This window comes from Sus scrofa, chromosome 18 (genome assembly GCF_054392235.1).
Source record: "Sus scrofa isolate SSC_HxYL_T2T_F1_AM1 chromosome 18, Sscrofa_HxYL_maternal_Yorkshire_Landrace_v2.0, whole genome shotgun sequence".
Classification (NCBI taxonomy): Eukaryota; Metazoa; Chordata; class Mammalia; order Artiodactyla; family Suidae; genus Sus; species Sus scrofa.
Genome location: NC_139400.1, coordinates 41,519,348 through 41,544,596, shown reverse-complemented (window position 1 = coordinate 41,544,596; position 25,249 = coordinate 41,519,348). Strand labels below are relative to the sequence as shown.

At 36.7% G+C, this 25,249-nt stretch overlaps 1 protein-coding gene and 1 long non-coding RNA gene across 2 annotated transcripts in view; one reads left to right on the top strand and one right to left on the bottom strand.

The window, feature by feature from the left end:
• Positions 1–792: 792 nt before the first annotated feature.
• On the bottom strand, positions 793–2,902 carry LOC100519283 (small integral membrane protein 30). Its single transcript, XM_085005764.1, has 3 exons — positions 2,875–2,902; positions 2,428–2,511; positions 793–1,716 (listed from the first exon to the last, which is right to left on the bottom strand). Exon 3 carries the CDS (start codon positions 1,666–1,668, stop codon positions 1,489–1,491), a length of 180 nt encoding a protein of 59 aa, XP_084861890.1. The 5' UTR covers positions 1,669–1,716; positions 2,428–2,511; positions 2,875–2,902; the 3' UTR covers positions 793–1,488.
• Positions 2,903–2,990: 88 nt separating this feature from the next.
• Positions 2,991–25,249, top strand: part of LOC110257539 (uncharacterized) — a 744,583-nt gene continuing 722,324 nt past the window's right edge. The window contains exons 1-2 of the long non-coding RNA XR_014834218.1: positions 2,991–3,072; positions 6,143–6,224. This is a non-coding gene — a long non-coding RNA (uncharacterized LOC110257539). The remainder of the gene's footprint in view (positions 3,073–6,142; positions 6,225–25,249) is intronic.

The following is a 25,249-nucleotide window of genomic DNA, read 5'->3' as shown; positions in this document are numbered from 1 at the left end:
GCCCCAACCTACAATTACTACAATACAACCAGAAGAACCTGGGAATCTGAGTTTTTATGAAATGCTTCAGGTGATTCTGGGGTTCAAACAAGTTAGAACAATCTTCTTTGGAGCTCCCGTTGTGGTGCAGTGAATATGAATCTGACTAGAAACCATGAGGTTGTGGGTTCAACCCCTGGCTTTGCTCAATGCATTAAGGATCTGGCATTGCTGTGAGCTGTGGTGTAGGTCGCAGACACAGGTTGGATCTGGCGTTGCTGTGGCTGTGTCGCAGGCCAGCGGCTAGAGCTCTGATTCGACCCCTAGCCTGGGAACCTCCATGTGCTGAGGGTGCGGCCCTCAAAAGACAAAAAGACAAATAAATAAATAAAAAGAACAATATTCTTAAACTGGAATGTGCATAAAAATTACCCTGGGCTCTTGAAACAAAAGCATATTCCGATCCAATTGGTCTGGCTGGGGCCTGAGATTCTGCAGTTCTAACAAGTCCTCAGGTGATATTGCTGGTTTGAAGATACTTAAGTAGCAACATCAGGGAGAATATGTCTCATCTGTCTGGTATGTAAATCAGTAGAGGCTATTACATTTTCCTTCTGCAGCTAGAGATTCTCTACCAGAGGCCTCTCCCCTGCTTTGATGATGCTTATTTCTCATTTTTCACTGATTGTATCTCTACAAGCTAGTGTGATCAGTTAAGGTTAAGGTATCCTATTTGTTTGTCTCCACTTAGCTTATAAAAAGTTCACACAAAGATAAAGACAGTCTGAAATAAACAGAAATGGACACCACACATTAAGTTACATAATGGGTTTATATTTAATATAGTACTTCTCGCAATAGAGTGTCAGTTAATATAAAGATTTTTTAACATTAAATCTCTTCTCCATTTCAATGTCAATATAAAGTACTTTTTTTACATATCTTTATATCTTTCCTTTAATTCAATGTTAGATACACTGAATACAATTTCTACACTTTTCACTCCCTGCTAAGAAATGTTTTAATATTTGACCAATTGTATTTAATACGTAAGTATAACATTCACTTGGGAGATAACAACAACAACAACAAAAAAATCCAGTAAAAATATAGAGAAAAGACTCCTCAACGATGTAGGAGGCAGTGATTATAACTTAACAGTGGCAACTACCAGGGATTCTGGGCAAGTGTTTCCTTCTTCCTATTGAGAATTCTGAAACTATGAAATAGCACTTAATGCAAATTTCAATCATTTCATTTTTGGCCCTCTTTCTAACTAGCAAATACAAATTACAGACGGCATTTTTCAATGCATTATTTGCTGTGAAGAAAACATTTTGTTTTCCATTTGACCATTAGTATATCAATTTGTTCCCATTCATAGGGAAATAACCAAGAATATGAAACTACTCTATTTAACTGTAACTTTCAGACACCAAAGCTCAGTTTTGAACCTCAAATAGCACACAGGTTTTCAGGGCAAGGTTTGGTTCAGGAAATCCTTCCAAGTCACATCTGTCCATTTCTCTTTCGTGCATATACCCCCAAACAAGCACAAATGCCTGTAATGCTGAGAACCACACCTAACAAGAGAGCGATTGCATCTCCAGCTTCTACTGCTTCAACAACAGGCAGCACCAAAAGCAATGAAAAGAGAATTAAGAACAACTGGGTTGAAACTGAGATCATGATGTTGAGATCTTGAGGTGGCTGGTTCTTGAAGGCTGAAGGTTTCTTCTAAAAATTAAACATGGAAACAAAAACGAACCATTAAAAATTCCTACCTTTTCAAGTGACAATATGAATATCTGTCAAATAACAGTTCATTTTTTGTTGTTTTTTTTTTGGGCCCACCTGCAGCATATGGGAGTTCCCAAGCTAGGGGTTGAATCTGAGCTGCCACTGCAGGCCTATGCCACAGCCATAGCAGCACTGGATGCCAGCATCTGTGACCTATGCAGCAGCTTGCAGCAATGTGGGATCCTTAACCCACTGAGCAAGGCCAGGGATCAAACCAGAATCCTCAAGGAGATTATATCAGGTTCTTAACCCATTAAGCCACAATGTGAACTCCAGTACACACTTTTTAGAGGTTTTAGAAATTATTTCAGAACCATCTCCTCATTTTAGTAGGAAAAACTGAGATAAGTAATCGGTACTTAGAGATAGTCATTTGAGGATAATCTTCCCTTCTTATGGTAATTCCCTGAATCCAACGATTATGTACACTCTATAATGCTAACATCGTGTGAGTCAACAAAAAAGAAACTCAACAGCAGAACATAATTGAGACAGAAGATGCACAAGCTGACATGGAAACTTAAAATATCCTAGGTAATGAAAATCACATTTTTTCAGGGTCTCGCTCAACCAGGAAATGCAGACATCCTTGGCAAAGTCAAACAACATAACAGTCTGTTAAGTCGTAGGGTAAATAGTAAGACGTACCAAAGACTGCGGTAATTGTTTAAATCTATCCGCTCCCCTCCAGGACTCCAGATGCTGAGGCTAAGAGGTTCCACGTGACAGCGCCTATTATCAGAGAAGCGTAGCAGGATTTAAACATTACATATTATTAATTATCATTACTTTAAAGAAGAAGCTAGAGTCAATGCAGAGCGGGGAGGTTATACGGAAGGGGCAAGAATGGGTAAAAACTAGAGACAACAGTTTGTTCAAGCAGGAGAACTAGACTTAAAAGTTGATCAGTTTGCCTGCAAAGGAAAAACTAAAAATAAAAATTAAAATCAACCGAAAAACAAGTTCGTTCTAGGACGTGATATTAAGACTTCAGAAACAATCCCTACGTCGGTCAGGCAAGGTGCAAAAGTGCCCCCTGTTTTACAAAAACACTGGGCAATCTAACTAGCTTTCGGAGCCAAGTTGGTACGTTACCTCCCAGGAAGCGGCCATTACAGAAATGGCGAGCAGGGCGGAGTCTCCAAACTACATTTCCCACAATACCCGGTGCCGTCGACTCCCAGATGCACCCGGGCGCTCCAGTAACTGGCCTGGGATGACCGTCAAGCTCCGCCGAAGCTGCTGAGGCGCGACCTCTCAGGGCTTCCTCACGTGGCCTAAACTCTGTTCCTGGTAAAGTGGTTTAATGTGCTTGTACGAAAGCTCACTCAAGGGGAAAAAAAAAAAAAAAGACAGCAAGTGCTTTTTTATCCTGTTCAAGGTTTCAAGACGCTCAAGTAGTTAAGTCTTTTCCTCTGAGTGAAATGAAAGCCAACAGCAGGAGGAGATCACCCGGGCAGAACCATCTGTTTTCAGGTGCATTTAAATGAGTGGCTTCCAACACTTTTGACGAGGGGTGTCTCGTCACCATCTTCTAAATGTGTTTTATGACATTTGTTCGCTCTTTTTGAGCAATGGGGAAAACATGTTTAATAAGACATTTTGGAAACGTAAAAACGCTCGTAGGAAAAGCAGTTTAGGAGAAAAATAGGTTAAGCACTGTAAGAAGATCTCTTATGTTCTAGAGTTCTGACTTTCCCTGTTAGTTGAGGAGTGCAGTGTATTGGTACATTTTAGAGATTTCTTCTCACTCATGTGTTTATGATACCAATCCTCAATGTCCCCAGATACTTATTTTTAAGTTATAAGGATGAATTATTTGCATAAGCCTTTCTGAAAGTCTCTCTTGAAGTCTTTTACCTGTGAAACCCTTTCTGAACCTTTGTAGTCACCCAGTCTTTTGAATTCACATATCCTGACAGGAAAATTTATTTGGTGCTCTGGAAACCAAATTATTATTGATGTTATTAATGATGTGCGTTAGAGGTGAAGACACTTGCCCTGTCTTAAAAGTCCCCCTGGTTCAGTCTGTCAGATACAATCCCTCAGATGCAGCAGGTTATATTTCAGCTTAGTGCCCATAGCTGGCATGTAATTTTTTTTTTAAATTGTTGATTATCTTTTTTCTTACACATTACTTATCTCTCTAGAATGAATATAGAGCAAAGCTCTATATTCCTAGCTCCTAGCACACAGCACAGGTGCTCAGTAATGTTGGGTAATAGTTATTTCAATAAATAAATGTGCCAATAGGATGTCATGAAAGACGTGCCCAATAAACCAAAGCAAGGTGTCTTGCAGTTGGAAGTCTAAGGATAACTACACAATAATGTTGTCAGCATTGCTCCTCTGAACTTGGTTTAACAAATTGTATCTTTGCTTCATTTGCCTTGAGCTACTTGTGGTTTTGTACCTTTATAATCAGTTATATTTGAAATAGCAATTTTTTTTTTTTTGCCTTACAAAATATTCTCTGCACTCTAATGTGAACAATTTGGGGGGAAATTAAATTTTTCCCTATATGTTTATTCAGTTAGCTGATATCAGCAGAGATTATGCTAAATTCAGTATTATTACAGTCTTATTTCTACTTGTGTCAGTCTTGAAGATAATGGTTTATTTTTAAGTTTGAAGAGTCTGTGGATAGTAAAATGCTTTTTCTTTAAATTATTATGAGAGTTCCTGTTGTGGCTCAGTGAGTTAAGAATCTGACTAGTATCCATGAGGATGTGGGTTCCATCCTTGGCATCACTCAGTGGGTTAGGGATCCTTTGTTTCTGTGGCTGTGGTATAGACTGGCAGCTGTAGCTCCGTTTCAACCCTAGCCTGGGACCCTCCATATGCAGCAGGTGCAGCCATAAAAAGAAAACAAATTATTTTGTTAAGAGATCATCTGATGACCCGGCCTATCTGAAAAAGAGGGCAGAAGTTTGTGCAGGGATGTTTTGGGCCCATATAGTTTTACAATAAAATTAGTTAACTTCTAACCAGCATCTACCCTAATCAGGCTGTTTAACAAAGGTATTGCTGTACATGCTTTTGTCTTCCTTATCTCAATCCTAGTTTCCAAATGGTATCCTAGTTCTCAGTTTTCTCTTCTTACTGCCCTAACAAGTGATTTAAAATGAAACCAGATCATTTATTCCTTTGCTTAAAGCTATCCATTTCCATTACAGTAAGCAGACATCCAAGCTCTTTATCAAGCCTCACAATGCCCCACACATTCAGGCCTCTGCCTGCTTCTCTGACATCAGCCTACCACTCACTCATGCTCATTCCATTCCAATCACATTCTTCTTTTTGTTGTTTCTTAAATATGCAAATTTAGTGGTTTTATGATTCAATTTGTATTGAATCAAATTTTGTTGATTAATACTTAGTCACTGTTATACTGTTCTTAGTGGAAACTACATTTAAGTAAGAAGTCTGCTTTTGGACTAAACTCTGAAGGTATTTGGACTGAGATTATTTTGAGTCTTCATTCAAAATTTGGGTCTTACGTATATTCTCCATAATATTAATAGCAAGACCTTATGTTTATGTGTATATAAGGCACAGCAGTGCCTAATTCAGGAATGTACTTTATTCAGGAATCTGTCTATAATGGTCCACATTTACTACTGATGTCCACTTGGGGTACAAATATTAAGTCTACCTGGATGGTGTTTTTTTCTTGATGTTACGTGAATGGTTTCTTTTATGTACTTCTTAATGCTGGACAATCAGAATTTGATTTTTTTTGGTGGGACAGTACTTAGTTGTGCAGACATAATACTGCAAGATGTTTGACATCTCTACCCCATGGCCCCTAAATGCCAACAGAATCTCCCAATCATGGAGACAATCAACTGCCCTCACATGGTACCAGACACTCTTTGGTGAGATACTGTCCCTAGTTGAGAGCTACTCAAGATTTCATCAAGATAAAAGAATTTGGAGTTCTCATTGTGGTTTAGAGGAAATGAACCCGACTAATATCCATGAGGATGTAGGTTCGATCACTGACCCTGATCAATGGGTTAAGGATCTGGTGTTGCCACGAGCTGTGGTGTAGGTCCCAGATGTGGCTTGGATCCTGTGTTGCTGTGGCCATGGTGTGGGCCAGCAGCCATGCCTCTGATTCCATCTATAGCCTGGGAACCTCCGTATACCACGGTTACATATATACCTCTTATACCGCCATGTACCATATACCTCTAAAAAAGCAAGGAAAAAAAAGAAAAGGAAAAGTTGAAAACAGAATGAAACTGCACACACACGGTGTACACACACATACATGCACCTCTCCTCCCCCAACACTGCAGTGCTCTAATGTTTTAGATCCTTTCCTCCTTGCTTAAGCTGGTTGTGTTGTTATCTACAGGTTTCCTTGTGTCCTATCAGTATCCCTGCCAGACGGGTTCCAATGGTCACTTTCTTATAACAGCACTGATATGCCAATCGAGGTGAGATATTTCTGCTCTTATTTCTGTCATGTAGTCTTTAATCTGTGGAGAGGTGCTGTGATGTAGTGTATGGAGTATCAGTCTTTTCCTTGCGAATTTTGGGCATTTGAGTAGTTATTCAATCTCTCTGAAACTTACTTTCCTTTTATAAAATGTATTGTGTGAGGGTTAAATGAAATGTTTCTAAAGTGACCAGAAAGTTGCCAGAGCTCTGTATTTATCAATTCCCCTTTACTTGTATTTCTATTCCCCTGGTTACTGGTTAAGAGTTAGATTTCTGGCATTAGACCCCTTGGTTACAATTCTGGCTTTGCTGCTTACTAACTGTATGGCAATAGACAAGTTAGTAAGCTTTTCTAAGACTCAGTTTATCCATCTATAAAACGGGGTGTGTATTATGAGGATTAAATGAGTTAATTTCTGGAATTATTGACTAGCATGTAGTAATCCCTCCTTAAATATTAACTATTGTTACTCTTTACTGTTAATCAAATCCATGAAATATGGGGTCTCCAGGCTGTAGCTTCTCTCCATTTTGAAAGTGCTGTTCAGCAGACAAACATGGTAAACAGAAAGTGTCTGTGGAACTCTTGGATACAGAGGCGATTTTAGGCTTCCTAGGCTGTGAGTTGGGAGACGACTAGAAAACACTTCCCTAGTATTGAGGCTGTTTGTTGCCTTGATGGGATTTTACTACTTAACTATTTCATACCCACTGGTGGTTATATTTATGTTTAAAACATATTCTCCATTCAGTTATTATCATAACAGTGATTCTTTATATTGGGTCCAAAGAGTTTTGAAAATAAGATTGAGAGGGTCTAGATATGAGTGAATAGCTCTAAGAAATCATTCAGCTGAAATGATCTCTAGGGAACCCCCAAGAAAACCCAAAAAACAAACTCTAATTCCTTTTTAATTCTCTTTTTGATTAGAGCAGCTAATCTATAACTCTGCGTTGCTTTTTCTATAAAGTGCGGCAAAAGAAAAGGCAGCATTAGAAGCTTTGCTAAAAGGGAATTATGATAATCGAACGTATGTTATCAGAGGAATGTATTATTCTTGATAGCTATGGGATAATTAATTGCAGAACTTGCATGATAGAGGAAATACTTTTTGTCTTACCCCTAAGAGATGGCATTCCACTCAGTGTTGAGCATAGTACCAAGATTTTAACCTTACCTCTTTGGCCTTCAGTAAGGTTCGCTGTTTGAAGAGGATAAACGTTATTCTTACAACCCCTACTTAGAACTCATTTGCTTATACTAATGGATGAAGGAGTCCTGTTTTGCCAAATAGCTTTGAAAGCTCCTTTTTTTTTTTTTTTTTTTTTTTTTTTTCTATTTGAAGTTAGTCTTGTAAGTCAAGGGTCCTATAAATGGTTTTAATTAGTTTATAATCTATACTGTAGTTGGAAGTGTCAACCCAGGGTTTACTAGAATTAAGTGATGTAGAAGCAGATTTCTGGAATACAATGAATATAATAATCTCTCCACTCCTTTGATCTGAAGCTGCTTTTTTAATTTTTGATGTGCCTGCAAACCATCTTAATGAACTGTGATTTTCATGCTGTAACTCAGATGTTTTGTCTAGATCACTGACCAGGATGATGACTGCTATGTTGTACATGTATAGTCCCTCTTCTAAAAGAGGTGATCTTTTCTAAGCAGTGCTAGAGAGATGAGCAGCTTATTCTGTGTTGAGCATCTGCCAGCTACAAGTTCTGCCTCTCAGCATGTCTGGTAGCAACATGAACCACAACTCTTCTGAAGCAGTTCCACATTCCATTTCCCTCCTAAGCTGTCTGAATGCTTCTGCAGCCTTCTGCATGGTTCTTCTTTTGGCATTAAGTATCTAGTGTTATCAAATCCAGAATTTAGTCTTTCGGTTCAGGAGAATCTAAAATTACACCCTTCTTCACTGAAACAGAGATCACTGGTAGCCAGTGATACTCAGAGACAAAGAACATTATTTTAGACACTTATCTGAGTGGTAGAGGGCCAAACTTCCCAAGTCAGTTGTTTCAGAGAGGAACAAAGAAGTGGCTTCTGCTTATTTTTTAACTGGTGAAAGTGAGTCATTGGTAGGCCCTTCTGGGATCTGTCAGCAAAGACAGGATAGGCTGACATTAAGATTTTGTACTGACTGCTTTTGGTCAGGGAGTTCATAAAATCCAGACTTCTTCATTAGCAATTGAGCCAAGCCAAGTGAGTGGAGACATTTTATTGGAGTTTCACAATTTGAAAAGACCCACTCAGAGCTAGTCAGTGTTTCCTATCAATAATAGGACATTCATCCTTGAGACTGTTACATTAGAGCTAACTAATCATTAGGCTAATAGGTTGATAAGTTGGACTTTCCAGAACTATGTAGCTGCTAAGACTAAATACTCTGGTGCCAGTATTTTACAAACATGTATGGGGAAGCTTCAGAAGGTCATTTTTGACGTGATTCCAGATACCACCTAGAGGCCATTGCCGATGTAGCCTTGATTTCCACTGATGAACCTTAGTAAACCGTGGGGATCAATCACACACATAAGCCCATGGCTTCTAGGAAGCAGGAAACACATGCTCAGGCACTGATGTATTCAAATTTTACATTGCTGGGCTTCCAGGATGTGGCTAAGAATACTTGGATGGGACAAATTTTTAGTTTTGAAAAGTTGTGAAATTATCTTTTTTTCTAGTGCTCTATCCATGGTGATGGACTGATTAAAAACATTGGCTTAGGAGATGTCTTCAGTTGGCCCATTTCTGCCACTAACTCAGTGAATTTGTGCAAATTATCTATCTTCTCAAAACTAGAGTTTTCTCATCTGTAATGAGAAAATTGCCAATCTTTGTAGGATTCCCACAGTAGATTAAATGAAGTGATACATAAAATGCCCAATATGGTTAGTGCCTAGAACTCTCATAGATATGAGACTAGCTGATCGGCTAATATTTAAGTGCTATACAAGGAAATTTAAAGTCAGGATTATCTTGCCTCATGGGAGGGTGGAAAAATATTTCTCATAAAAAATTTTTTCTTAGAAGCCATGGTTTCATGCTACATGGGGTAAGACTGATTGATTGATATTTAACCAATGCTTAGATAGGGTCAGGAACTATTCCACACATTAAAAATGTAAATCTCTTTTTTTTCTTTAAAATAATCCTGTTACAGTGAGGAAACTGAGGCATTGTTAAGTAATTTGTCCATAACAAGTCAATGTTAGATTCATGATATGAACCCAGAAAGTCTAAGGTCTATACTCCTAATTATTGCATACATGCTTTCAGGTGGAGAATATACATAGTATCAAACCACATTTTAATTTTCTTTAAAATAAGATGCTCTAGTGTTGCTTAGGAAACCTAACCATGGTGAGTCACCGAGGAGTTGGTGTTTATGTACTTCTCTCCAGGTCCTGGTTTGATGAATGAATGAATACTAGTATTCACCTAATTTTGTCAATTGATTTTGACTTAGATTTGATACAGACAAAAAAAGTGTTTTTTAAAAACTAAGGTATGTCTGACTGAGGCTCAGAAGAGCACTTACTGATGGGCAAAGGCATGATATGTCAAAGAACGTAGATTGTGATGTGTTGGCAAACTCAACTATCATGAAATACTGAAGTCTGTATAATATACGAAATTCAAAAAGAAAGAAAGTCAAAAGAATCTTCTGAAACTTTTTCCTTAGAGGTGAAATGTAAACTAGTCGTTGCAAAAGTATAAGAGGTTATTAATTTAGTATGTGGAATTCACAAGGAAATAGTACTTCCTGTGTATGGACCGGGTACTCATTTTGATTAAGTAACCATAGAGACAAACAGCATGAAATGTATAAAATGAAAAACATACCAGATAGAAAATTACAAGTAGCATAGGAGAGTGAATCATGACCCAACTGGTCTTAGCTTGATTACTCTTGAATCTAAAGGCTTGTAAAATTCCTAAGCTATCCATTTTCTGAGTAAAACCACTCATTTTTCAGACCCTGAATTTCTGCTTTGATATCTCAACTTGTTCTTTGAAAAATACTTTTTTTTAAAATCTAAAGTCGATTTAGACACGATAGAATGTATAGGGCTAGAATTTTTATAGATAAGCATTAGCTTGGAAGTGGTAGCTTTTAGATTGATCTTGGAAACTTAAATGAGTATCTCAACATTTTATGTAGACATTTACTGTGAATATTTAGTTGACATATTATAAGTTATTGGTCACTTTTAGTTTTTAAATTTGTTTCTTTTGCTAAATCATGTAGATAGTCTAGGTAGAGAACGTTATGAAATAACATCAGTTTCTATGTTATGGAATGATTTATTTATCCATGAAATGGTGAGCTGGAGAGCAACAATTAAGTTTCTTTACTCTTACTTGTAAATATTTTGCAATGTTTATAGATATTTATAAACAATATTTTGATTGTTTATAAATCTTTTCCCTGAGTCTTTTATGAAAACAGTTTCCTGGTCCTATAGATATTCTAAAAGTGGTATTATTTAAATTAAAAATTTTCATAAATAATTACTTTCTGGAAGAATAGTTTTACTTAAGAAGGTTGCCAGATTTTCTGTTCAAAAGAAAATTCTTTATTTCAAAAGTGGAATAGATTTTTTTTTTTTTCTTTTTAGGGCCGCACTTGTGGCATATGGATTTCCCTGGCTAGGGGTCGAATCTGAGCTACAGCTGCCAACCTATGCTACTGCCACAGCAACTCCAGATCCAGGCCATGTTTGTGACCTATCCCGCAGCTAATGGCAACACTTGATCCTTAACCCACTGAGCTAGGCCAGGTATCAAACCCATGTCCTCAAGGATACTAATTGGGTTCGTTACCCCTGAGACACAATGGGAACTCCCAGATATTTTTAAAACAATGATTGCAGCTAGTTCAGTTGAGGAAAAAGTTCCAAACAGTGCTCTTTGTAGTTTCATTTACTGTGATTTATACCCATTTTAATGCACTTTAAGCTTTCATTTCTCAGGAGAGTTAAAGTAAGTAGCTGACCTCAATCTGACTGTCAAAATGAAGCACTGCTTTTGTGAGCATGCCTATCAACAACACTAGGATATATTAAAGTGGATGTAGTGTGCTGTGTAAGAGCAAGGAAATAATCCTTTCATCTGCTCTGCTTTGGTAGGATCCTTAGTAAGAATACTCAACATACCTTTGGTCACTAGGCTTTAAAAGGGACCTAGAGAGACAGCAGAGAGCCCAGGGATATGTGACAGAGTTGATTTAAGTGATCCAAAAATTGGTCCTGGAAGAGCGTTCTCAAAACATATTATGTAGTTCACTTGCATCCCAGTTACGTGGAAAGTTTATTTAAAGATGCAAGTTTCTAAAACAAGTTCTCCAGCTAGTTCTTAGGTTCATCCGATCTTAGGAACTTTGTCATTGGGGAAGATAAGTTATTTGGTCTGATTATTTGGGAAGAGGAAGCATAGAGGTAACTGAATAATGATCTTTAACTTAATTCATAATAGGTATTTTATAAGACCCAGTTTGAGTTATCCATCTTACTCTCATGGCCTCAAATAAGTTGCTGATGAAGCAGGAAATACAAATATTTCTTGCTATTTGTTCATGTGTCAAATGACATTTTTTCTCATTATTTCTTATAGACTTTATCTCTCGAAAACTTTAAAAAATCTATATAACATTCTCATGATTTTCATCTTTAAAATTGTAGAAACATCTCACTCCACAGAGAAAACAAAGCCTTTCCCATCAGTAAAAAGGCTTCAGTAACAAAACGGACAGTATTGGCAGTTTAAAAATATAATAATGCAGTTGTGACTTCCACATGCTTACTTCTTAACAACAATCTTCTGTTAAAGATTAGAACAAAACATTGAATACAACTCACTGAAGGTGATCAGAAGGATTTTATGTAGTTGGTTCCTAACAAGTAGCTTTCTGGTGATTCAACATTAAGCATGGATTGAATTTTTCAGGCCTTGAACCTATTTTCTCTAAAAATTTTTTTCTTTCAGTAGGTGTTTGGAAAGGAACTGGATAACCTAGAGTGCTGGTATTCTAAATTGCTGGCTGAGGGCCCATCCATATGCTTAGGAATTGAGACCAGCAAGTAGCAAGATAGTTATCCTGTTATAAAAATTGTGTAGTTCTAATAAGTGTTCTTGCCTACACAGTTGTAGCTGGGTAAAGTGGGGGCTTTGGTTCAGGTAGGTCTTACTGCTTTCAGTTATATCTCACTGATTTCTCACACTATTCCTAGTATTGCAATATCCTTGTGGTAGCATTCCATAGTTATTGAGTACATTAACTTGACTAAAAAAGGCTCACAATGTGAGAGTTTTGAGTTAAGTTTTATTTGGGGCAAAAATGAGGATTATAGCCTGGGATACAGTTCTCAGATGGCTCCAAGGAATTGCTCTGAAGGGAACAGAGGAAGAGAGGTCAGTATATACATGATTTTGGTAAAGGAGGATATGTGCAGTCAAGTACACATTTTGGCAGAAAGTTGCTGCTAGTCATGAGGAGCACATGTCTCCGTTAATGATTTTAGTGCTTTTCTAGATATGAGAAATGTAAGAAATTGGACTCTAAAAATCTTTTGAAAATATCTAACTATCTGAAGGCCAGTCTTTTCCCAGAGCCTCCTTCCTAATCAATACCCTAAATTCCTTTCAGAGTGTATTGAAGTTCAATGACTTTATCCTTGTAAAGGTAGATGGTGAGTGACAATTTTTATTTGACAAACTGAGACTAAAGTTTTAATCAATATAAAGCTCAGTTTGAATCAGTATGTGTGACATAGCTATGAAAACAATGAGTGTAATCTTGGGCTGCAGGAGCAGGTGTGTAGTAAGTGGAATGGGGAGGGAAGGTTGAGCTTTGCTCTTTCTAATTTGGGCCAAGTCTAGCTACATACTGTTCTTTTATGGGTTCCTTTATGGATTCCCCACTTTCGGAGAAACACTAACAAACTGAATATTAACTAGAACTGTGATATGGTAAGACTAGAATCATCTGTTGAAAACATAGTTGAAAGACTTTGGGATGTACATGAAAAGATTCATTGAGACTAACTAGTATTTTTGATAGCTCATCCCATAGGAGAGGCCCTAAAGGGAAGGAATTGGAGTTGTACTGGATGGCCAGTGGGTGACAGAGATAGAGAGGTATGTTTTAGATCAATATAAGGGAATGCTTTCTAATGTTCTAAGAGGGAATTGACTGCCTCGGTGAGCAGTAAACTCAGGTTGGCTTAATGAACACTTTGCATGATGTTGTAGCAAAGATTCAGACTTCAAGAGGATGATTGGCTTAGATGTCCCTGAAGGTTCTTTCTGAACTTGACATTATTCATTCTCTTATCTCCTCCTTCCATCACATCTAGATCTTATGTTTGTTGTCTGGTGCTCATTATGAGAGTTTGTTTCAAGAGTCTCTGAGATGCTGCTATTTATCTTTTCAAAGGCTTTATTCTTAGTATTTTTTTACTTCAAATTGGAAGAAAAATGGGCGTTTTTCCTATTTCTGAAAAGAAAAGCTTTGTTAATGATTTCTTAATATTTATAAATATGTAAGTATATATGGTATATTGTAAATATTGTTCACATTTTTTCATCAGCCTGTGTAACTGATACTGTTTCATAAACTATCATGTAAGGCAAATGTGAACAGATTAAAAATAGTTTCTGTATATTTTATTTAGACCAGCAAACTTTATAATCTGACGATCAAGATAAAGCTTAATCAAGCTTTTGAATGTGATGTGCCCCGAAAATGGATTTATTATAGAATACCTACAGAATTCTTCCTGCCATTAATCAGACTGATTTTAATGGATATGTTGATATCAATTTGTTGTACTGTCCATTTCTGGATGATTAAATCTTGGACCAAAGTTAAGTTTTTGTATTTCTTCTTATTCTAAATTTCAAATTGTGCTTTCCTGGGAAATGAGCTATTTTGATTTAATTTTTGAGTGAGTAGAAGTATGTCATAAATGCATTAAATACATGTATATACAAGTCTTTTTATCATTTAATACCACAAGTATACACAAATCTATTATAAAAAGTTGAAATTTCAAAGACTTACGCAAAAACATATACTTTCAGACCTTACATGGCATCATTTGCAGTTGAGAGAATTGTAAACAAATATAAAGACACAGTTTTAAATTATAACTGTATAAAATCTGTAGTAGTTACTGTTCCTACTGTTATAATTTCATAGCCACCTTCTGTTGCTGTTGTGGTGTTGTAGCAAAAATGGTATGAGTCATTTTTGTGTGTGTGTTTTAAATAACAGTGTTTCCAACACTGAATTATGAATTTGACCGTAACACTCTATGCCATAAAAATTTTATAACAACTCATTCATTAGTGTATAGTCTAGGCTACTGTGAAGCGCTTGTATCAATTGCACTAGGCTACTATAAAGCAATCACATTGCTGCTTCTTCACTATTAATGCATAAATCACTATACCTGTAAATAAATATGAATTTCCTTTTCACATTATGTCTTTATTTTTTATGTTCAGTGTTAGTATTATGTATGACATATATAGTGTTTTATATTGTATATGGCAGTATTGATATAGGTACTCACAGGCAATTCAACTTGTAAATCAATGATGCAAACTTATGGAAAAAAGACATAGGTTAAATTTTTGGTGTCTCGTTTTCTAGACAATTTCCTAGAATCAGTTGTTTAGGCCAGAGAGATTTTCTCCCTGGATTGTCAGAGAGTTTGGGAAGAAAATATTCAAATTATTTTTATAGTTAATTTCCTCTGAAAAGTAAGAAATATGAATTTACTAATATGTACTATGTGGTTTAACACTGGTGCCTTTATGCTGCCCACTTTTCAAGTAGCCATATGTTCTCATATGTTCTAAAGAGTCTCTTAGCTATTCTAGGAAGAGTGGGGCAGTCAACCATAGAGCTCATATTTATTAGTTTACTTTCAACATGTCATAGTTTACTGTAGTGTTTGTCTTTCTGGTTAAGTAGGTGAGCCTATAATACTATCTAGTTTTAGTTCAATTAAATTTCACAGGTTGTTGGAAAAAAAAACATGGGTTGAATATAATACTAATCACTCAAAGGATGGTAAAATGAACATCATGATTTAATAATTAAGCCAATAATGTACCTCATCTATTTGGATCTCTTTATTTTTGTGTGGCATTTTCTTTTGTAGCTTACGACAAACATAATTGAATTTAGAGCCAGACTTTTGAATCATAGCATCAATACATGTTAAGCTAAGTTTGAAAAAAATTATGTATATTTGATTGCACTGATCTTTATTTTAAAATTATTATTAAGAATATTTTAATGTCAGGAAACATTTTTGGACAGAAAATTCAATTTAAGTTAACAAACTGAAATTATAAAATTTCCAATTAAACTGAAGTTATGAAAAGTTTTAATTTACTTTTTGTTTTATCTTTATAATTCTTATATTATTATATGTTTTGAAATGTACCTACTAGTACAGTAATGGATATATTTTATACATTATATATATGAGAATATTTTAAACAGTTTTACTCATAAAGGTACATAGTTCAGTTGATCCCTGAACAACATGTAGTTTTGGACTGCGCAAGTCCTCTTAAAAGAAGATTTCTTTCAATAAATGTATAATCAATTGTTCATATATGCTGGTTCTGAATCTGTTAGTTCTGTACCCATGGATTCGGAGGGCCCTCTACGGGACTTGAGCATACTTGGATTTGGTTTCTGTGTTGGGTCCCGTAACCAATTGCCTGTGAATGTTGAGAGACAACTTTAGAAAAATCTGGAGATACTAGTCTAGGTTCAGTTCACTGGGAGTGAAAGAGGAAGACACAATGCTACTTTATCTTTCCCAGAAAATATAAAAGAATGGATCCTGCCTCCCTTTGCATCCTCCTTTCCCCAACAGGAATAAGGCTTTATAATTCAGTTCTAGGAAACCAGTCAAGTTAGTGATGTATTTGTACTTGAGAAAAATTTCTACTTGAAACAGAAGATTCATTTTTGCAGGCAAGGCTTCTTTTCTGTGTGGCAACTTCTAAGTAAGTTATCTATCTATCTATCTATCTATCTATCTATCTATCTATGTATCATCTATCTGCCTACCTATGTTATATTTTCTTAAAAGGGTGGCATATCAGCATTTGCTATTGTACCTTGATATCTATTTAGGAGTTTTCTATGTGTCCATATGCTCTAGAAGAGAAACTTAGGTGTTTCTATCAGCTAAGCAGATGAGACTACAGTTAGGCAGACCGACTGATTTAATTTCTATTCTTCAAAATGGTGGTACTAAAACAACAAAACTCAAAACAAACAAACAAAAGGACTTTTTTTTTTGTCTTTTTTGTTGTTGTTGTTGTTGTTGTTGCTATTTCTTGGGCCGCTCCCGCGGCATATGGAGGTTCCCAGGCTAGGGGTTGAATCGGAGCTGTAGCCACCGGCCTACGCCAGAGCCACAGCAACGCGGGATCCGAGCCGTGTCTGCAACCTACACCACAGCTCACAGCAACGCCAGATCGTCAACCCACTGAGCAAGGGCAGGGACCGAACCCGCAACCTCATGGTTCCTAGTCGGATTCGCTAACCACTGCACCACGACGGGAACTCCAGGACTTTAAAACTTATATTTTTTCTCATATCCTTTGAATTAAAATAAAAGAATAAGTTGATCCCATGACAACTTTTCATTCATTTCCTAAGGAGATTTTAAGAGAGTGATTGAGAACATATAAAGTGGATGCTAATCTCTAATAATTCTTTTATATTTTGAGCATGAAAGGCCTAAGTCTTTATAAGTCTAACAAAGGACGTTTCCCATATCTTTGAGAAAATAGTGATCTGTTGTAGACAAATCATTTTTATTCTCCTTTTCTCCTTGTGCTCTTTCAATTAGAATTTCATCTAGAATATTTCTTCTTTTATAATTGGGTGATCATAAAATTATCCAATAATTTTTGCTGAACATTAAAATTGTTCAAAACCATATAACCTGCAATACCAATGACTTGGTCCCTAAATTTTGTTGCAATTAAATGGGAACTGGAGTCAGTTAGTGATGGGTTAAGTTTTCGATCTCATCTTGTCTCAATCAGTAGGTTGACATCTCTAACAGAAGACCAAGACTGATATCAAGACCAGTTCCCTATAAAGTCAGCAAAATTACTCTATAATGGTGAATTTGCCTTTCATAGTTATTATTAGGCTGCCTGGACGTAGATTCTGAGATAAGAGTTGCATGTAGAAGGTTTTTTGAGAAGTGCTCTCCAGAAATGCACCTGTAAGGAAATGAGAAAAGGAGAATCAGTAGGAGGGAGTAGCTGACCCTCAAGGCAACCAAGGCATCAGAGCCTTTAGGGAGCTCTGGAGATGGGATGACCCTCAGAGATATTCAAAACTGAAGCAAGTACGTTTTCATTTGGAGTGGCTCGTTGACTGTAGATTCTCCCATGGGAGAGGGCTTAATTTTAAGTGAGGAAATTCCTCGTGGCTAAGGGCATTTCTCTGTGAGGCATGCAGCTGTGAGCTGTCAGCAGTTGGTATTCCCAACAACTAGGGAAGGATCCCTTAATCCTGAGGAAGAAATCTAGGTGGAGCATCTAGTACCAACTCTACTTTGTAACGTATCACGCTATTCTGTACTCAGCCACATAGGATGTATAATAGCAGCTGGGAAGATGAGTCATTGTGGACTATGGCTTTTGCTACATGCAAAATTAATTAGAACTGTGCTTACTGTGGACCATTAAGGAAACAGAGAATATTCATTTTTACCCCCTTCTCTACCCATCACAGTCAAAACCAAAGCTGAGATACTGTTTTTGAAAGTTAACCTTAGATTTCTTATCCAAGAGATTCTTCTAAATTGGACAAATACAAAGTTTATATTGGTGATGACTGACTTAGAGGTAAGCTTTAACATTATGAACTCCTAAGTTTTGAGTCACTTTAAATGGGTTTAATTTTTTTTTCCATTAGATAACTGGCTTCATGTTAATCATCAAGAAAGTGGTAATGTTTCTTTTGATTGAATTTGCTTTCACTTATCACATTTGTTTAGAGTCAGATAACATTAAGTACGTTAGAACCGTGCAATTCCCTACCCTCTCTTAACCAGGCAGTTCTTAATCACTGTGAAAAGGAAACAGTTGATCAATTTTCAGACAGCTGAGATGACCCTGAAATAATAAATGTTGATTTCTATATTAATAAAACTAGAGAGATCACTTAGCAAACTCAAACCTTGGTTTTCTGGAAAATATAAACCCATATATTTTTTTAATTTGTAGGATTTGGCTTTGATGATGTCAGAGTCCCTATCAACCCTTAATAGTATAAAGTTAAAATTGCCCAGTTTATGTGTGTGCAAGCACTTAAATGAGGGATGCAAAGCTGAGCAGCTTGGTTTGTTGTGACTTATCTTGGATCTTTATACACGTGTGCTGCAATCAAACCAATCATGCAACAAAGTGATTTGAATTTTTAGATTTTTTTTCAACATTTATGTACTGATGTGTTGGGGAAGCTAAAAGTGAACATGCGTTGGTGATAATTTCTATGGGAGCACCAAGCAGGTAGCGTAGAAGGCATCCTGGAGGAACTAACATCTGAGATGAATCCTTTAAATCGAGTAAGATTTAGTCATGTTAAAAGCAGGAAGATGGCAGGGAGGATTTTTCTAGTATGAAAGGGCAGCAAGTGCAAAGGCCTTAGAGCTTGACTGTAGTTCATGAGAGCAAAAACAGGCTATTTTTGGAAGAGTCAGTGAGGCCAAGGGCAGTTGGGGGATAAGCAAGGGTCTGATTATAAAAACATATGTTGTGAGCACATAAGACTTTAACCTAAGAACATTGGGGAGCCATTGAAGTGTCTAAATAAATAAGTCACAGGGATATAATGTACAGCATGGGGAGTATAGTCAATAATATTGTAATAACTTTGTATGGTGACAGATGGCAGCTGCATTTATGGTGATCATTTTGTTAATGTTCAAAAGTACTGAATCACTCAATGTAGACCTGCTACCACTCTTTTTTTTTTTTAATTTAAACTGTTGGACAAAAAAAAAAAAAAAAAAAAAAAAAAAAAAAAAAAAAAAAGACAAGCTGGAGAAATGGAGAACGGGAGAAAGTGGGAGAATGGAAGGAAGGAAGGAATGGGACCTAATTAGAATTTTTTAAAAAAACCTCATTTTATTACACATCAGTTGGAGGTACTTAAATAAAATCAAATGAGTGGAGCCAGCGTATTAGTATTATCATTGCTACCAGTAGGGATCAGCCTGCATGACTCAGGGACAGGGAATTCCTTTGTAAATCATGCTTTGAGAAGCTGCAAAAGCTGTCCTGACTTCTGTTTCTATTGAATCCTGTTTGTGTTTTCACTTCAGTTTGGTGAGAGAGCATTGTAGGGAACAGTTGACATGTAGGATATGCTGGTATATATTTCATATACTTCCAGAATGGCAATAGTGTTGCCTATTTAGAGGATATTCTGTGATAAGTAGAGTCTCTGATTTCTCTTTTTAGTTAAAATTTTTATTGAAGTATAATTGACTTAGTGTTATATTAGTTTCAGGTGTGCAATAGTGAGTGAGTCAGTACTTTTGTACATAAACAAAATGATCACCATGATAAGTGTAGCTGTCATCTGTCACCATACAAATTTATTGCAATATTATTAACTATACTCCCCATGCCGTACATTATATCCCTGTGACTTATTTAATAACTAGAAGTTTCTCTCTTAATCTCTCCTCACTTCCCTCACCTGTGGCAACCAACAGTTTGTTCTATGTATCTGTGTCTTTTTCTGTTTTCTGTTTGTTTGTTTTAGATTCCATGTGTAAATGAAATCTTACAGTATTTGTCTTTCACTGTCTGAGTTATTTCACTTAGTGTAATACCCTCTAGGTGCATCCATGTTGTTGCAAATGGCAATATTTTTAAAAATAACAGTAATATTTAGTTGCATACCACATCTTCTTTATCCATTCATCTGTCAGTGGGCACTTAGGTACCAGCATGGCTGTCTCCATGACCTGGAAGGGTTCTGAGGCTGGTACTGGACCACTGGTGGGAGAGTAAGCCCCTGGCACTGATAAGCTAGAGAGAGTTCTGCAAAATGATGCATAGCAGCATCAGTGTCCTCTTTGTAAATCAGATTCCCCAAATTGGCTGCCACCAGGGTCTATATCCTGGGGGGGTAGTCCCAGTTGTCTTCTGCCTGCCTAGGAGGCTTTCTAAGATTAGCAATTGTCCTAACCTAGGTTGCTTTCAAAGTATGGTCTCTGTGCTGGGACTTGGAGCATGTGTGCCTGGAATCTCATTTCCAACAGCCTTCTGGCTATCCTGTATACAAACCCTGCTGGACTTAAAAGCCAGATGTTCTGGGGGCTTGTCTTCCTGGTGCCACATCCCCAAGCTGAGGAGCCTGATAGGGAGCTCAGACCCCTTGTTTCTTGGGACGGCTCCGCAATCATGATTATCTTCCCATTTGTGGGTCCTTATTTATTTATTTTATTTTTTGTCTTTTATTTTTAGGGCTTCACCCGTGGCATATGGAAGTTCCCAGGCTGGTTAAATCAGAGCTGCAGGTGCCAGCCTACACCACAGCCATAGCAACACCAGATCTGAGCCATATCTACCATCTACACCTTAGCTCATGGCAATGCCAGATCCTTAACCCACTGAGGAAGGCCAGGGATTGAACCCACATCCTCATGGATACTAGTTGGGTTTGTAACCACTGAGCCACAATGGGAATCTTGGGGTGTGGGTCTTGATTATATTGTGCCTCTGCCCCTCCTACCCATTTCATTATGGTTCCTTTTTTATATCTTTAGTTGTGGAAAATCTTTTCAGCTAGTCTTCAGGCCATTCTCATAGATAGTTGTTCAGTGAATAGTTGTCATTTTGGTGTGCCTGTGGGAGGAGGTGAGCCCAGGGGCTTCTACTCTGCTACCTTGGCTACATCCCAGGTCTCTGCTTTCTTTTTGTATGCTGAAGGAAATCTGTAGGACAATTAAAATATGTTTTTAAAAGCAATAGAAATAACACCATCACTAAAATATCTGGTAGAATTTATTATCAGAAATTGTTTCTTTTCTATGTTGGGAGAAAGCAGTATTTTCACCCTTGAGACATTTATGAGATCCATTAATTTCCCTTTGAATTTCTTTTTTTGTTAATTTGTATTTTTCCAGTGTTGAAGCAGGTCAATTTGTGCTAAAGGCTTTTTCTTTTGCATTTATATTACTTGAGATATATACACCATATGCTAAAGTTGTTTGTGTAAAGGTTTATGATACATCCATTGTCATTTTTATTTATGACTACCGTAGATTTTTATTTTCCATTTTTAAACTCTTTTGCCTTGTTTCATCCTGACCATTGCCCGGCACACAAGACACAAGCAGCAATCCACAAGCATTGTAAATTCTCATAAACTGTTTAGCAAGTTGCAGAGTGAGTCATCTTTCCCAGTTGAAACTTTAAGCACTTTATTTTCCCATTGGGCAATTGTAGAAGTACAATGGGATGAATAAACTTTCCGTTATTATGAAAAAGCAGGACTCCTTAGCCCTTAGCCTACTGTCTTCTGTCGTAACTCCCACTTATTTTTTCTCAGAGACTGAATATGTGAAAGCTCTATAACCATCTGTATTCATTTTGGCATATGATCAGAGATTTTGGCATTTGATCTGAGATTTTGATACTCTTGGGTGTGGGGATTGCACTAGAGATGGCTGGTTGTGAGAAATAAACAGTTTTTGGTTTTCCCAATTCCAAATAAGTCATCATGTAATGAGAACCTGTTATTTTATACTGGGAAATACAATGTTTGCTAAATCATGCTAAGGTTATACCATATAACAGTGACCTTCGTATTCTCTGATCTGTTTATATTCTAACTATTCTCATTATATTTCATTATAATAAGTGGAGAAATGTCACTGTAATTATTCTGTACAATTTCATGATTAATGTGTACATCTAATTAAAATGACTTTAATAGACATTTTTTTTCACTAGGTAAATTACTTTATTTTTCTTAAGATACCCTTAAGCCTCCCTATAAAGAATATTGAGGTAATTCACAATCAAAGAACTAGATTTATAGCTTGTGCTGTTATGTTGACGACAGTATGTTTAATGAACTGAAAAGTCTGTGATCAGTTTCATTAACTGAATTTCCCTTTTCCTTATTTAATTGTTAGGAACAGCAGTAGAAATTTGACTTTAGAGGGAATAAATAGCCATTTCCAGAAAGATACTTGAGAGTTAGAAATTGTTTGAATAGATGTTATATATTAAACAGGTTAAATGAAGATGTTCTTTTTCAAGTCTGAGAGTTTATATTCATAAAAAATTGCTTTCTTGGCATTGGGCGTTGCATTTAGAAAGAAAATAATATCTGTATAAACACACTTGTCAAAAAAGGTACTTTTCTTCACAGAGACCAATATTTGTAACTGAGGCAGTGAGGCTTTTAAATATGCTATTATGAGGTAATTTAGAGTCCTTTAGAAGAGCAGTTGGAACTGCCTGATACACATACCCCTGACTGTGAATCTCAAGATGACATCCTACAATTAAAGGATATACTAGAGTTTAGGGTAGAACACTGTGAAGCTCATATACTTTTCCAAGCATGTTGAGCTCTAACTGTGTCTCAAGGTGGGGCTAGATGAAATGTGATGCCAGAGAGCATTATAAAACCACAGCACTCCTTGTAGTTTTATTGCAGATCACTATCTTGTCTCCCACCTTCATCTTTTTGTGACCTCACTTTCCATCTTGTGTTTTTTTTTTTTTTTTTTTTTGGTGTGTGTGTGTGTGTGTGTGTGTGTGTGTGTTATCTTTTTGGCTGCCCTGTGGCATATAGAGTTCCTAGGCCAGGGATCAGATCCAAGCTGCAGTTATGACCTATGCTGCAACTGCAGCAACCCTGGATCTTTTAACCCACCGTGGTGAGCCAGAGATTAAACCTGCCTCCTAGCACTGTAGAGATGCCGCTGTCCATTCTGTTGTGCCACATTGGGAACTCCTGTTTTTGTGTTTTAATGGAGGAACCACCAGATCACGAATTCTTGCTCTACTTTGATACCATCAGGAGCCCACATATTTACCTTGGGGATGGGATAAATATGGGGGTCTCCTCCTATACATAATTTATTGAAACTATTTGTTCTGTTGTGTTCCTGTCACACTGCACTAGAGAAACATTCACCTCAAGCAATACATGATCCACTGAAAGTGTTTGCTAGTTTATTCAGATTCAGTTTGGGGCATCTCTTCCTTCAACCCTTCTTTGATCTCCCCATGTTAGGGCTAAGTACTCCTCCCTCGGGTCCCCAGGGCATGTTGTTCCTGTTTCTTTAATAACAACATGACCCTTTATTGCACTTGTCTTGTTTTTCATCCCCACTCTAGACTATAGGTTCTTCTAGACACCCTTCTAGGTAAGCGTGTCTTATTCAGTTTTAATGCTGCTGTGCCTAGCACCATGCATAACCAGATCAGAAAGGACAAATGCATACATTTATGCTTTCTCTTTTCCTGAATAAATTACTTAAAACAGGAAAGTCTGATGGGCAGGGAGGTAGACATATCCAGGTCATCAACAAGTTCTGCTTATTTTGCCATCTAGACATGTCTTAGTTCTTAGTTTTCCATCTTGTTCTCTCTACCCAAATTCAGGTTCTCATTCTTTCTCTGCTGCATATTAAAATGGTCTCCGTACTGTACTGAACACTTAAAGATTGTTAGAGTATATTTATGTTATTCGTTTTCTTACAATAACAGCAACAACAATAATAATATGATAATAATAACTGTCTCTTAATGGACTTCCTTCTCTCTAAACTCATATTTATATTCCAAATAGCTTGAATAATCACTTATTATGTACAAATCTGAAGATATCCTCCATAGTTTATAGGATCAATTCTAAGAACCTGGCATGTTATACAAGATCTTTTGTGGTCTGGTCTCTAATTTCTTCTCTTGTTATTTCCTGTTTTAGCAGTAATATACTTCTCACATGGCCCCATATAGTGCAGTCTCTTGCCTTATAACTTGCTTTCAGTTTTCCTTTTGCAAAAAATGTTCCTCTTCAGTCCACTTTTCTGGCAAACTCCTAGTCATATATAGCATACTATAGGGATTATGATAAAATGGGAACATATTCTAACTCTACCACTTATTTATAAACTAGTTAAGTTGCTCACTTCTCTGTGCATCAATTTTCTCACCTGTAAATCAGGGCTAGTAATAGTACCTGCCTAGTAGGTACACAAATGTAAGCTATTATTATTTATTTTGTTCCTAAGACTTAATAAAGAATTTCAGCCCTCGAGGAAATCTTCCAGGACTTTCAAGGATAGGTTAGATTTTCTTCTTACATGCTTCATAACTTCCTTTACATATCTTTGTTCTTTGACTCCTCACATTTTGTTGAAATGGTCTCTTTTTATAACTGCCTCCTTACCAGACCAGAACTACTTGAAGGAAGACATCATTTTTTATTTAGTTTTTTTATCTTCAGCACAATACTTGCTCAGTAAATATTTAATGAATGAATGAGTCATATAGTGGGAAGAATTCATGCTTTGGAGTCAGACAGATATGTTCAAGTCCAATACTTACTATCTCTGTATCCATAGAGAAGTAACTGAATATCTTTCACATTGTTTCTTTGTGTATAAATAATGATTATACTTCCTTCTTTTCTTTAGAATTGGTGATGGTATATAGAGTCTACTGCAATGCCGGAAATAATGTTGTTGTTTTTATTAATATTATCTTGAAAATATGTAATAATTTTATCTCAAAATTAGAGCTAGTAGGCAGATACATTTTTTTTCCCTGAAGAATCATCTTAACTCTAAAGAATATATGCTATAGTGCTTGTGTTTTTTTTAAAGCTCCTCTCTTTTTAAATTTTCCCTGTGGTATCCATGGCTTCTTGAATATTTGCTTTGTCCAGTGGACACTTATCAGTTTTTTCCTTATAGTTTTAACAAT

Excerpts from the sequence above, each read along its gene's own strand:
- LOC100519283 (XM_085005764.1), bottom strand. The coding sequence starts at position 1,668 with ATGATCTCAGTTTCAACCCAGTTGTTCTTAATTCTCTTTTCATTGCTT.